The sequence below is a fragment of the Vicugna pacos genome, chromosome 27, assembly GCF_048564905.1.
Source record: "Vicugna pacos chromosome 27, VicPac4, whole genome shotgun sequence".
Lineage (NCBI taxonomy): Eukaryota > Metazoa > Chordata > Mammalia > Artiodactyla > Camelidae > Vicugna > Vicugna pacos.
This window is the reverse complement of record NC_133013.1, coordinates 8,477,638-8,492,732: the sequence shown is the minus strand read 5'-3', so window position 1 is coordinate 8,492,732 and position 15,095 is coordinate 8,477,638. Positions and strand designations below refer to the sequence as shown.

General features: G+C 48.9%; 1 protein-coding gene across 5 annotated transcripts in view; it reads right to left on the bottom strand.

Annotated features, from left to right (window-relative positions):
• The window catches only part of ADAMTS17 (ADAM metallopeptidase with thrombospondin type 1 motif 17), a 293,369-nt gene that overhangs the window by 239,970 nt on the left and 38,304 nt on the right, over nucleotides 1-15,095 (bottom strand). For all 5 annotated transcript variants that reach the window (XM_031691884.2, XM_031691886.2, XM_031691885.2 and 2 more), the window contains exon 4: nucleotides 37-209. In XM_031691884.2, the coding sequence (XP_031547744.2) occupies nucleotides 37-209 (173 nt within the window). The remainder of the gene's footprint in view (nucleotides 1-36; nucleotides 210-15,095) is intronic.

Here is a 15,095-nt window from a genome sequence, read left to right as displayed (position 1 = left end):
CAGAGCCCAAGGTCAGGCCCCTGGCCCCGGACTCACCATGTTCATGACGGTGAGGATGAACCTCTGGGCGGCCTCCGCCCCGTGGTACTGCACCATGTCAGCGTCGGCCACCACCAGCGTCTCTACCGTGTGCTCGTTGGTGAGCCGGATGGCGTTCCTCCGCTCCCGCCGGTCCCTCGAAGGCTGGCCCCTCCTTGGCTTTTTCTTGTCTAGAAAACAACAGAGACTTTCGTGCAGCCCTTGGCATACTGGTTTCCAAAGCCACCCCATGAACAGGCTTTCCACGGAGCCTCCCCAAGAGAATGGTCATTCTCCACTGGCCTGTAGATGGACCGAGCATCCATCGCCCTCCATGGTCACAGGCTGAGCCTGAGTGCTCGGGAGACCAGATGTCCAGAGGGCTCACGCCCGTCCTCCACCACAGCAGAGGGGGCCGATGGGGCCAAGCATCCCAGAGCCTGGGCCTGTGGGGGTGGGATCATGACACAGACCCACAAGGCTTTCTGACAGTGCAACAACTCACTCACTGCTGGTACCTGGGGCCGAGCCAGCAGGGGCCTGGGAAGCTGGCATTCCAGCGTCTGTTCTGAGAGTCATAAATAAGAAGCCATAAACGTTAGCAGGCACTAAAGCAGTAATTCCACAAAAAAAAAAAAAAATCCAAAACATAACCAGAAAGAAAAAAAAAAAGAAAGAAAGAAAATCACACGACACACACATCTAGGCCAAGATGCCAGTTTGTTCTTTCCTCACCACAGGGAATGGTCATTAGTCAACGGCAAGTAACCCTCTGCTGACTCTTCAGATCAGCGGATTCCCTAGACGACCTTACTCTGCTAAACAGCTATTGTCATTAACCTGAGCCCAAGCTGGGATGTCTGGACACTCAAAGCTGCCATGGAAGGACTGACACAGATTTGCGGGTGCAGACATTTCCCACCAACACCAAAGGTTGATATAAATAACATGCACTTTCAGAATCCAAATGTGAATAGAAAGGCAGGTCCTTAACTTGATAGCTATTATTTCCACGTTCAGCACCAGCCCACACAGAAACCAGGTCTGCTCCAACTTCCGTGCAGTAAACCCAGGCCCACACGTGTACAAACTGGCGTCACACAGTGACCCAATCAGTCCAGAGCCAAAGATGCACACACTGCACACACTGTACAGCAACCTGAGACATGGGTCCTAGTGCACAAACAAGGACAGACTGTGCGGCGAGATATACAATCGTGAAAAGCTGAAAAACAACCCCAAACTCAAACCCCGGAGAAAGCCAGCCCTGGTAAGTCAGAAGGAAGCCATGAAAGGCACAATTGTGAGGATTAATTAGTGATGTACAGGGAAGCAGATGCAAATCTCTACATACTGTTAAGTCCCAGTTTTGCAAAGATTTTACACACAAGTGTCTTCAGGCCCCAGGGACAGCAAATAAATCAACAAGTAACTTTAGGAAGAGCTTAACCAAAATCTGAATGGTCGGTGATGTGTGATCTTCATTTTCCTTTTTCCCTCTGTACTTTCCAAATGTAAACGATGAACAAGTATTACTTTATTTATTTCAACTGTTATCAGTGAGTTTGAGAAAAACACAGAAGTCATTTCTAACCTCTAAGCCATAAAACAGAAGGCCTGGGGGGGCAAAGTATGTCATCTGATTTATCACAGAAACGCAAGACAAAAGGCGAGAATGTCTGGTTGACCTGCAGGATGGTTCTCTCCTCCCCAGAGCCCGGCCTACCTCCTGTGGAGACTTTCAGGCCTCAGAGGAACAGGAGAAGGAAGGCTCTAAGATAAAAGGTGAGCTCTCAGTTGGCAGTGACTTTGCACTTGGGCAGAATAGAGGTCTCTCTCTGGACCTACACCCACATTCACCAACCGGGTCATCTCTGAACACGTGGAGGCAGAACATGGGTAATCTCCAAATCCTGGGCTTGGCACGCTTGCTGGGTGGGCCTCACTGCCTGGATCAGGCCAACCTGTCCAGCCTGGAATTTGTGATGAGCAATGTCACTCCCATTTTGAAGCCGCAGAAGTGAAGGGCCACCCAAGCTGGAACTTTGCTGTAACCAGCACACCCACATTCTCCCAGGCGACCACGAGCCAAACGGTGCCTCGGCTCCTCCTGAAGTCGGTATTTATTACCATTTCTCAATGTCCCCAACTCGTTTTCCCCTCTGCAGCTGTTCCCCACACCGGCTGCTTATTTCCACACCTTGTCTATATTTTCTGGTTCCTGTATGAAAACAGCTGTATTTTTAGCACAGCCTAAAAAATGCGTTAGGAGTATCTCTCTGGGAGATAGCAAGCTTAAACACTTAAGAAGCAAGAGCCCTCTAAGAAAGGAGCCCAGCGCTCCCAGACCAGAGGAGCAGGTGGCTCCTGGGCATTTAACACATCGAAATGCTGCACTGGTCATCAGCCTTTCAGGACTAATAAGGCCTGCCCCTCCCTCCCTGATGGACCTTGGAGAGCTGATACACTGGGTGGCATAAAGGGTGAAATTAACAGGAGCTGAAATTAACAGCTGTGGATTAACATATGCCCAGAATACTAAGTCATACAGGTAAAACGCAATGGTCCGGTGCTCTGTGGTTTTTAAAGGGTTTTCACTACAATTACCCCATTTGTCTTTTTCACTGCCCCCAGCCCCTGGCATAGCAGATGGTCTGAAGTAAACACTCACTGAATGAATGCATGCATGAGTGAGAGGATGAATGCACGGATGAATGAGTGAGTGGAATCTCTGTTCCCACATAACAAAGCTGAAGTCAAGCACTGGGCAGGGGTGAATCTGGCCCTAGAACCTGTGCTTCACCCCACAGCTCTGACTCTCCCCATCTGCACTGGTTTTAGGTGCAAACATGCTCCTTGTTGTCGGCTGATCTTAGAACAAAGGGATGGGAAGGGCCACAGGAAACTCAGCAGGAAAGGACGCATAAGGAACTTGACTTGGCTGCTGCAGGACCCCACCAGGAAGAGCAGTCTTTGGTGACAGTGCTCCCTCTGCTCAGACGGCCCCCAGCTTGCTCGCTCCAGGCCCTTTAGCAACTACAGTGTGACTATCCAGCCCAGCTCCCAGGGCAGGCATGCTCCTGCCTGCATCCTCTTCACCGAGCATGGCTAACTGGGGCTGTCATGCCGCAATCACTCTAGGCTGGCTGGTGACTCCCAGACACACTCCAGTACTCTGTCCCGTCCCAAGCACCTAAGCCTTGATTCAAACCCCCAAGGCCAGATGGGTCTCAGAAAATCAGAATTTGTCAGATTTCGCCAGGCAATATGGCGCCTTGATGCCTATGGGACACTCCTTTCAGTGAGGTCTAGGGCAGTAAGCCCTAATCAAAGGCAGCCCTTTTTCTGCAGTGAAATGAGGAAGAGGATAAAGAAAGATGCTTCACAGTCTCATGTCAGCGCAAGGCAGGCCCTGCCAGGAAACAAGTGTCCAAAATCCTGGATTGGGGAACTGCAGCTAAGAGATCCAGGACCTGTATCCCTCCCCCTGCAGGTGGGTGGTGGCAGGTGGCAACCAGGGTGGGAGGGGAGAGGGAAGCTCACCGTCCTCCCACTCCCTGCTCCCAGCAACCACTCCCCCAGCAGAGCTCTGCAGCCATCACCTTTGATGATCATTCCTTTCCTGTGGGGAGAACAGAACCATAATATAATTGTACCTTTCACTCCATGAACTATATAAATATACCACATTAAACAAACTTGCATCAATACCAATATTCTCTTTCTTTTTTTAATGGAGGTACTGGGAATTAAACTCAGGACCTCATGCATGATAAGCATGCACTCTGCGCTGAGCTACACCCTCCCCCTTCATCAATACCAATGTTCACAGATTATAAGCATCTTGAAAAGAAGGAACACACCCACATCAGAATACCATGGGTGCTGGACTGCGACCTCACGGGAGAGGTCAAAGTTCAGGCCAGGCAGGCGTGTGGCCACCCGGGGGCCCTCCAAGCTCACTTGGTGATCAGTGTCTCCCTCCACTGTGGGAACAGGGAGGCGGCACTCACCCCACTGATGAGGACAGACCACAGCCTGTGAGGCCCCAGGCCCTCTCCTGTTGTCACAGACGCCGGGGATCGTTCCCAAGTCCAGCCCAGCAGTTTCTTCTGCCAGCACATTGCTGGGGTTTGGTGCTGACTTGGTAGATTTTCAATCTCTGGCTTCAAAATATTTTTCTTACATTTATTTTTCCCTTTGCCCCAGTTATCCATTAAAAAAGAAAATTGTGTGCGTTTATGCGAGTTACCCTGAAGTTTGTTTGGAACAAGATGAGGAAAAGAAAAATACAAGGGCATTTTAAATGCTGGGCTTTTAGCATATTCAAATTATTATTTATTCTAAGAGTCTGGGGACTACTGAAAATACTGTTCATATAACATAACTTACTGTAGTTACTAGTTTTGCTCTCGGTAAAAACTAAAAAATAATCTCAGTTATGAATTACCAAGCTCTCTACAGAATAGGCATTTCTTCAGTATAATGAGAGTATTTAGGTATTTACTAGGGAAAACCAATGCACAGACCACAAAATATTTGGTGTGAGAGTTTAGCAGCCGGAAGCCATCCCTAAATTACTCTCTGTCCAGCTTCACCAGGGGGATCCTTGCATGTCTGATTCTATAATGTCATCTCCAGAGAAGACCTCAGGCTACTCTTTGTGCCCAAGGAGCACTGCCAGCTGCAGAAGTAAATTAGAGGGAAAACAGACATGGGGGAGGCAATGCAGGCAGCTGCCCAAGAGCCCTGGGCACCTCGAGAGGAAGGCAGAGGATGCTTCAGGTCAAGGAGATGGAGACAACTCGACCACTAGGAACCAGGGAGCAGGTGTCCAGCAGACTTAAAGCGTTAATGGCAAGACAAAGACTTGACCTAAATTTGCCATTCAAGCCAGAAATGTAAACATTTCCCACACACGACCCTCTAGGTCCAGGTACGAGAACGTCCCCACCTGGCCACAGTGGCACAGTGGACAACCAGAACCCCCTCGGCACCGGGGAAGACTCCAGAACCCGGCAATCTCTGAGCTGCACTGACCACAGAAACCCATGGTCCCCACGGGTCAGAAAACCACAAAAACCTGTGGTCCCCAGTAGGGGCCAGAAGCCCTGGGCACCACTGTGATGTGCTGCCAAGAGGCCACCTGCAGTCAGACGCAAGCCACTGTCCTGCATTCTCACCTTGGGTACAAATCACAGACACGGTGATTTGTATTCAACCCCCTGAGATCTTTACAAAAGATTTTTCTCAGTCCCTTCTGGTGCTGGGAGAGGGGTCTACACTGGCAAGACTGTGGCTGGCCGTGTCAGGATAGGCCCCAGCGCCCGGAGTGAGCACAGGAGGCCAGGAGTTCTTCACCCCGAGGGGCCATGGAGGCCTCCAGAAGAGCAGCAGCTGATGACAAGAATTCAATACAGGGCTGTGATTTGGGGCAGACCAGAGGGGGTGCACAGGCCAGCCACAGCCAAAAGCCTCAGGAGCTCCCCAAGCCTTATGGGACTGTCTTCAAAATCAGAATGATCATACCCACCACACAGGTTGGCACGGTGATTAAATGAAATGCTTCCTGTGCACTTAGTTTATTCTCTGCCATGTAATGACTCTGACTCTTCAATACTTGGCACCTTAATTATGATGATGATTATGACGCTGGCAGCAGCCAGGGTGCCCAGTGGTTAAGCAGAGTTTTAGAGACAGAATGCCTGGATTCTAATCCTGGCTCCCCGACTGTTCTGTCTGACGTGGGGACAATCACTTGGCCTCTTCTGGCCTCAGATCACTTATCAATGAAGGAGAGGGACTAGCAGCTCCTCCCACAATGGGCTGCTGTCAGGCTTAAAAGAGGTCCCTGATGTAAGCCCTTAGCACAGCTCCTGGCTTATAGTAAGTGCTCAGTAAAGCTTAGCTCCGCTGATCACTGACTGTTGTTCTCCATGGAGACCGAGGATCACTCTTGTCCTGGAGCCTCAGCTAAGGTGTCCCGGCCACACGACCCGGCAGATCATCTACGCCTCCCTCTAAAGGAGGAAACAAGTCAGTCCTGGGAAGCTCAGAAGAGCATCTGGCAGGAGCAAGCGCACAGCCGTTACTGCAAGCAGGAGACAGGCTCAGAGACACATCTGACCTGGGGAGAAACCTTCAAAAGTGGTAAAACAGTCCTCCAACCCATAATTTGGGTGTAGAGGATTTGAGTTTTTAGATGAGGTCCCTTCGAGGGAGTCACTTTGGTTAGAACCCTCATTTTCACACCTTATTCCTATGGAAACAAATGGCCCCTGGGCTGAGGACACACTCTGGAAAGTTGTTTCTAGGGAGCAGTTATTCCTTCTGAAGCCTTCGTGGATGAAATGCATGGGCCACGTGAGAGTGCTGGGGACAGGTTAAGTCACACCTGCGACGCCAGCACCTGAAGGAACACAGCCTCGTGGGAAGGTCCCCTTGTGCTCCCGAAGCTGCGGCTGTGACCCTACGCTGACTTCCTCTCCCCTCAGCCGAGGAGCCACGAACTGTCATCCTCGCCCACAGAGGAGCAGACTGAGGCATCTTGCTGGGGGGTGCACTAACCCAGGTGACTGGGGCTCCAGCCCCTGCTGTCTAACCACAGCCCATTCTGCCCTCAAATTTGGTTCTGAGTTTCCTGAAACCAAGGGGAAAACATTTTGAAGGTAAACACGCTGGATGGTCAGTTTCACACTCTCCTTCAACAGGAGGAAGGATACCATTCCTCAGGGAGAGTCTTTTGCTAACACCGACTTCCGAAATAAAAACACCAAGTCAGGCTTTGTCCAGGGGCCCCTCGGGGATGCACGAGGCCGTATTTTCCCCACTTCGTGGCAGACGTGATCATGAATTTTAATTACTTCTATCTTACAGGAACCTTCTATGACACTGAAGAATCTAAAATTAAAACACTCGTCAAGGGGAATTCCAAAGAACTCCCACTGCTTGCTCCATCCTCAGGTGGCCCATGGTCCAGGGAGGGCAGTGAGAACACCAGGAAGAGGTGCAGGGGTCCAGCGACCAGCGGGGCTTGGGGGTGGGGGGAGCAGAGAGGAGCAGCACAGCCACCAAGGGGAATGACAGGTGGCCTGGGTTAGAAAGAAGAGGCGACAGCACAGACAGCGGCACTGGCTTCCCGATAAGAGGGGTGCCACTCAGCAGGCAGGGCACCCATAGTCACTGGGGGGCACAGCCCACCCAGGGCACCAAGGGTCTGCCATGCAGGACATGTGGATGGGACTTTCTCTTCTTTTCTGGACCTGCCCCATCAAAAACTAATTCAAACCTAGAAAACAGAAGTAACCATGGGAACAGTAAAAGCTCTCAGACCAGACTAAGCAGGAGGCTGGAGCACCCAGCTTGCCTGTGAGACACCAGACAGCCCACTACAGGTAAAGGACCTGGACAGTCCACCGCGAGGTGCCTGGAGTGCCCCCCGAATCCCCTGCTCCTCAGCAATCCTGCAAACTCCAAACTCCCATCTACGTTACCATCTCACATGGGTCGATGCTTGCCTTCTAGGCTAGACTCTGAGCTTAAGGACCCAAGCACCAACCTCGGGACTGCTCACAGTGCCTAGTCCAGCCTGGGGTAAAGCAGAATTCAAGAATTAGACTTAGTTGAGTGATTTTTTTTAACTCTTTGAAATCCCTAATAAATAACAAGATGAAGTTTCAGGGAACTTCACATCAATGTCCTGAAATTAAATTCTCCCAAAGCGCTCCCCTCCACCTAAGGAGGCGGCGGCAACGTTAATCATGAGAAGCCCAGCTGTGACGTCCGCAGAGCTGGCCAGGGTCCGCCCATCTTCGGGTGACCGTGGGCAAGCTTCCTCTTCTATAAAACAAGGTGATAATTATTCTGCTCTCTTACGGTGGATGTGGAGAAACCAACACAGGGTCAGGTATACAGTAAACACGCTCAAATCATGCGCCCAGTCTGATTTCTATCCTTATCATTACATTACTGTTACTTTTACAAGTTACTGTAACAATTACAAGTTACAATTACTGTTGCTGTAATTGAATTTTAAACTTTGCACTATGAGCCAGAACCACCGAGAAGATGTTTTTATGCACTCCACAGGGTCTGACCAGGACTTCTACTCTAGACACTCACCGACCAGCTTGTTGCCTTTGAGATTTCTTGCTGGTGGGGGCATGAAAGAATTTCTCTAAGGCCATCCTCAATCATGCAACAATAGATTAAAATTATACAAAAATACCAGTTTCAAGAGGAGAAGGAGAGGGGCTTGTAATTCACATTCAACAGCCCAGTGTCACCTCCCAACATTCCAGAGGGGGGAGTATTTTAATCAACAGAAACATGACAGACCACAATACATGACTGCACATGAAATCAGCTATTTAAACCGTGAAACAGCAATGGCATTCTACACAGGATGGAAGAGTGGAAATCGAATGTTTCTCGTTAAGATGGAAAACAGACAGTGTGAGTCCATCTCCCTGGGGGAGAGACTAACCATGGCCTCCAGCGGGATTTCTGTGTACAGACCCCCACCGCCATAGCAACCCATTTCCAAGGCACCAAAGCCACCATGGGCACAGCACGAAAAATAGTAAGATGAGTGGTTTCCACTGCGCGCCCATTAACTTTTGTCATTAACTTTCCCCAAATAAGCAGCCATGAGGTGTAATAACAATACCGTCAGGCTGGGAATAGGGAACTCTGGATATTCACCTGGGTCTGACCTCCGTGCCCTTGAAGGTGCCATTTAACAGAAAGGTCTCCATTTCCCGTGCACCAGCTATTTGCCCTTTTCCTACCAGCCCTCTCTTCTGTGCTCTGCTCGGGGGCTGGGAGCCTGCACACTGTATTTCCCAGACTCCCTTGCCAGCTGGCTTCCTGCTCAGCTCTGCCAACAGGGGGAGTTCAGACGGAGACCAGAAGGCAGGAGATGGGGAAAAGGGGGTCCTGTGTTTCAGCTCAGGGTGGCCCTGTTCCAGCAGTCATGGACAGCTGTGGCTCCATCCTCCAGCTGCTAGGGAACTCCCAGCCAGCCTCTCCATCTCCCTCAGAGGTACATCCACAGGGACACCAGCTTGGCTGTGTCTCCTTGGCCGTCTAATGCCCCGATAGGGTCTGAGCCCCAGCCCTATAGACCCCTGCCCCAAACCCTGTGGTCCTGGAAATGCCCCTCTCTTTTTTTCTTTCCCTAGCCCTGGTGGGGATAGCTATTTCCTGGGTTACCTCAGCTCCCCTTCTGCTCATTCAGACTTTGACACTGATGTCACCAATTAATTCCCTGTGTTAAATCCCTCAGTTAGAAATACCTAGCATGGTCTCCGTTTTCCTGACTAGACAGCCTAAAATGAGAGGCTTTGTCCTTAAACTACTTTCTATATTTCATTCAAGCTTCAAGGACTCCTCCCAGTTCTGGAACGGAGGAGTTATTTGTTCTACCATGGAAATAATTAAGATATTGGATGTACACTTCTACACTGCAGAATGCTGCCACAGACAGGAATGCAGCCCTATATTCCAAGTCACCATTGAACAAAAAACAACCAATGGGGGGTCCCGTGAAGGAAATGCCACCGATCACTCAACATCCTATTCCTACCACATCCAAAGACCTGGGGACCGCACCTCACAGATTCAGAGACAATGTGGGGAAAGTACTGGGGGAGGAACCGTGAACAACAGGTCTAGTTTCTAAGTTTGCACACACACACAGACTTACAAACACCACGCTTTCCAACAAAATTGTCGGGTCCAAAAAAAACTATTTTCTGATCACTTTTCTTCTTCAATCAAAGCAAAATACCTGCTTATTAAAAAAAAACACACAAAAAACCCCAACAAAACAAAAAAACTACCTTTTCAACTGGAAACGATGGGTCCACGTGGGCAGAAGAGCTCCCAGCCAGGTGAACTTTTCGGCAGCTGAATAAATCCAACATCCTTGAAAAATAATGGCCTTCTCTCTCTTATTTTTTTCAAAAAGGAAAAAAATAAGTTTTGCTTTCCAAGTATGAATTTTTTAAATAACTTCCCCCAAGGCCAAGTCATTTTTATAAAAGGCATATTTTTCATGTAAATTCCTTACAAAGAAAGGTGGAAAATAAGGTTTGGGTTTTTTCCTTTTTTATGGTTAAGATCCTGAACGAAACACTGATCAACCTTGGAGTCCAAAATGAGTCCCAACGCTGGGCAGAGGGTGTCCCCCACCTCTCCCTGGGAGGCAGCAGGGCCAGGGATAAGAAAGTTGGGCTGGCCCTGCTGGACCTTTCCACCCATGGTCAGAGCCACGTAGACACCAAGCAGCCAGGCGCCAGGGCCTGTGGATGGGGTGGAAAGATACTCATTGAGTCAACAATACTGATTGAGAACCTACTGTGTGCTGGGTCATGCAGGTGACCACCTAGAAGGAATAAAGGTAACTCAATGAACAGATGAATATATAAAAAATTATAAATATAACAAATTTGCAAGAAAGAACAGATAATGCAACAAGAGGATACTAGGGAGGGTGTTCTAACTGAGATGGTGTTCCATTAGCGAGTGACACCTGGGCCAAGACTGGAAGGATAAGTAAGAGTTTGCCAGTGGGGGCGAGAAGAGAGGAGGTAGGAGCAGCAGGTGCACAGGCCCAGGGGACAGAAGAAAGCACGGAATGCTCTAGAAACTGATGATCAAAGAGCAAGAGGGAGTGTGGCTGGCAAAGTGGCCTGAGCAATAGGCAGGGACAGACTTGGAGGGTCACATGCCGCATGCTCAGGGTTGGCTTCTTTATCCCTGGAGCAGGTGGAGCCAGCTAGGGCTTGTGTTCTGAATGTGTCACCCTGGCTGTTGGGAGCAGGACAGATTTCAGGGGCCAGCATGGAAGCGGGGGTACCAGCTGGACAACTACAAACGACCCACCTCCTGTCCAACTTACTGTTCCCCCTTGAGTATTTATACAGGAGCTCAGGAAAATGGGGCCCTGAGTTGGACCAGAGAGGCCACTGCTGGTGAAAGAAGCAGAGAGATTCAGGAGGTACTTAGGTGAGACCGACAAGAATGGAGATAATTGGGTGAGGACAGAAGAAGGGCCTTCGGGGAAAAGTCCTGGTTTCTGTGGTCGTGCTAATCACTGAATTAGGGACCGCTGGAACTGGGCCAGGTGTGGGGGAGGGGGGAAGCACCATGAGCTTTGGCCTAGTTAAGTTTCAGATGCTTTTAAAGCAGCCAAGTGAAGAGGTCAAGTTGGCTGTCAGACATGCAGACTTGGCGCTCAAGAGAGAGGCATCAGAGACAGGCATTTAGGAATCAACAGTCTTAGACCGATCCTTCTAGGACCTCAAACTGCGTGGCTGGAAAGAAGAAACAGAACCCACACAGGGCTGGGGGCCGGGGGCAGTGACGAGGTGCAGGGACAGCAGAGCCTGGAGTCACAGGGGCCGGGGGAAAGGAAAGTCTCAGGAGGAAGAGCGGCCCAGCGTGTCCAGCACAGCAGACGGCACGGACAGGACCCCGGTGGGGTCTTCATGAAAGGGCTACCGAGGGAGGACAGGGGAGCTGAGCGCAGGCCAGGGAAGGAGGAGACAGTCAGAGGCAAGGAAATGGTGCCGGCTTTGGAGAGGTCTTGGGGAGGAGAGGCCACGGGCTTGCCGCTGGGAAGTACTAGAACTGATGGAAGCTTCCCTTGAGAAGGAAGAACTCACACATCCAATGAGAAAACCCAGACCCATGGAGGCCTGTGGTCTTCACCTGGTTTCTACCGCTCTCCCCGTCCAGTCATGTTTATGAACACAAGTCCACAGACTGCCCGCTACGAAGAACACGGCTTCTCAAACGCCCAGCTTAGACCAACGGAGAAGAGACAACTGTTCAACAGGCGCGAGTCAAATCCTGAGTCTGCGGCTGGTCCTGTGCTGGGTGCTCCCCTCAAGGGAGAAAAGAAAAGCAAGTAACAACTTAACATTCTTATAAAAACCCCACAGATGAAAGAACCCATCAAGGAAACAGCACAGACCTCCTAAGGAAAGCAGGCTTCCGCCTGGAAGGAGAAGAGGATGAAAAGCACATTTGTTGTATCAGGAAAGGACAGAGCAGTACAACCAGGGAAAAAGCAGCAGAGAAAATGCAAGGCAGCACCGTCTAGGAGATGCCGGGTCTATTCCAAGAAGGCTTCAAATTGGCTGTCATAGGTCCCCCTGGGGTGAGACTGTGTTTTCTGGTTAATTTCATGTCAGTTTAAAACTTTGTCTCAATCTCTCTTAAACATTAAATGTACTTGTAAAAGATACTGTATTAGTCAGCTAGGGTTGCCATTATAAAGGGACACAGACTAGGTGGCTGAAACGATGAACATTTATTTTTTCACAGCTCTGGAGACTGGAAGCCCAAGACTGAGGTGTCAGCAGGGTTGGTTTCTTCCGAGGTCTCTCTTCTTGACTTGCAGATGGCTGTCTTCTCCCTGCATCTTCACAGGTCTTCCCTCTCTACTCATCTATGTCCAAACTTCCTCTTCTTGAGGTTATCACCTCACACCAGCCAGAATGGCCATCATTCAAAAGTCCACAAAACAAAATGCTGGAGAGGGTGTGGAGAAAAGGGAACCCTCCTACACTGCTGGTGGGAATGTAATTTGGTGCAGCCACTATGGAAAACAGTATGGAGATTCCTCAAAAAACTAAAAATAGATTTACCATATGATCCAACAATCCCACTCCCAGGCATATATCCAGAGGGAACCTTAATTCAAAAAGACACATGTACCCCAAAGTTCACAGCAGCACTATTTATAATAGCCAAGACATGGAAACAACAACCCAAATGTCCATCGACAGATGACTGGATAAAGAAGTTGTGGTATGTATATATACAATGGAATACTACTCAGCCATAAAAAAGAGTAAAATAATGCCATTTGCAGCAACATGGATGGACCTGGAGAATGTCATTCTAAATGAAGCAAACCAGAAAGAGAAAGAAACATATCATATGATATCACTCATATGTGGAATCTTAAAAAAAAAAGAGACACAAATTAACTTATTTACAAAACAGAAACAGACTCATAGACATAGAAAACAAACTTATGGTTACCAGAGGGGGAAGAAGGTGGGAAGGGATAAATTGAGAATTCGAGATTTGCAGATACTAATATATATAAAATAGATTAAAAATTAGTTCAAACTGTATAGCACAGGGAACTATATTCAATATCTTGTAATAACTTATTGTGAAAAATACAAAAACGAATATATGTATGTTCGTGTATGACTGAAGCACTGTGCTGTACATGAGAAATTGATACAACATTGTAAACTGACTATACTTCAATAAAAATTTAAAAAAGCAGCAGCAGCAGCAGCATAGATGGGGCAGGTCACCTTCACATGGGTTGGCGTGTGTCTAGCCATGTGGTCAGGACAGTAAGGACAACGTGTGATTCCCAAGAAGGACAATCATCCTGGAGGTCCATCAAGAGACGTTTGGCAAATTCAAGAAAACGAATGCAAATGCTTGGAATTATCACGTGCATTTCACCACCACTTTTCAGCTACGCCTACTGCTGAAAGATTACACTAGCCTACTACAGCTTGATGGTTTTATCTTCTAAACTGATGGAAGAGGGAAGAAAAAAAAAAAAGAAGAACATTCTCCCAACACACAGCTTGGGGGAAGAAATTAATGAACGTGCTGTGCTCATGTTTCAGCTGGAGCAAGACAGGGCAAACAAAAGACTGAAAGGAAACGGACCTGTCTCCCGCACCTGGAATCCCCCAGACGGATCCTGGGTATTGTTTCTTTTGACAGGTGGTGTTTCATCTTTGACAAGGAAGTACAAGAAACTTCAGACAGCTCAGATACTCCTCCACCTTTGCAAGGAGGGCAGGCTATTCTTTGGACTAGAACTCTACTTCGTTGCTTTAACACAGAACTAAAATACAGGGGAAGGCTTTGTCCTTCCATCCCTCCCCTGATCCCCCAGAAGCACTCAGCACAGCCCCAGGTGGTGGGCTCGACATCGCCCCAAGCATCTGGGCCTTGAATGTGGGGACTGCCCGCCTCGCCTCTGAATCTCCCACACTGAGCAGGGCACCTGGTACGTAGCTGACATTCAGTCATTATTTAAAAATGTCTAAGTGAATGAGAGAATGAAGTCTGTAAACAATGAACAAAAAGCTCCAAAAATTCTCTGCCCTTTTTTTTTAGAAACTCGGGGAGAACAAGTCTCTTTGGTTTTGTGTTGGATGTCAGGGGTTCTTCCAAACGTATTAAATGCCTACATATTCCCAGAGCAGTTAACAATCAGATGCCCTTCACTCTTCCAAAGGCCCCTGGACTTTCACAGAAGCCCAGATGTCCCCTAACACCTAGAGGGAGAGCTCAAAGAACCCACCGACAGGTCTACAGGTGGGGAAATAAATCAAGTGCTCCTCGTCTGACCTAGACCCAGTCACTAGACTATGATTTTTTCCCAAAGAACGCCCTTCCCAAATGCCAAAGGCACTCCAGGGCAAAAGGACAGTCATCTGAGTGCACCGCAGAAAGGTGCATTCATCTGAGTATGGCCGCAGTCCCCCTGACATCATGGCCCCCTCGTGGGGCTCCTGCTCACAATCTTCCAGGGACCCCACCAGGTCACCAAGAGGTGAGACGTTCCTTGATGGCCAAGTCAGCAATTTCTTGCGCTTACACATGTCAAGTAGCCTTGGGCTCCACCACAAGGAGCAAACCAGCAAACCAAGTAGCAGAGAGGATGGAAACCCTTCTTATGCCAAATTATAAATTCACTAAGATTGCCCCCCTCCACTCCCAGTTTCCTGTAGCCTCCCTCTGTTGTCCTGTGGCTTCTTCTAAAATCCAAGCAGGAGGCCACCACATAATCACACTGACCTTCACGAGTTCAAGCACCTTATCTCCTTCCCGCACCCTGGCCTCTGAACCTGCAATAACTGCATCTGGAAAATTTTTTCCCCAGCAGTCACCTGACTAACTGGTACTCATAACTCAAATGTCACTTCCTCCAAAAGGCTCTCCTTGGACCCCTTCACCTAAGTCACCAGAGCACACTTTTCTTTCCCTTGGAGTACTTACCACAATGTGTAACTATTTAATTG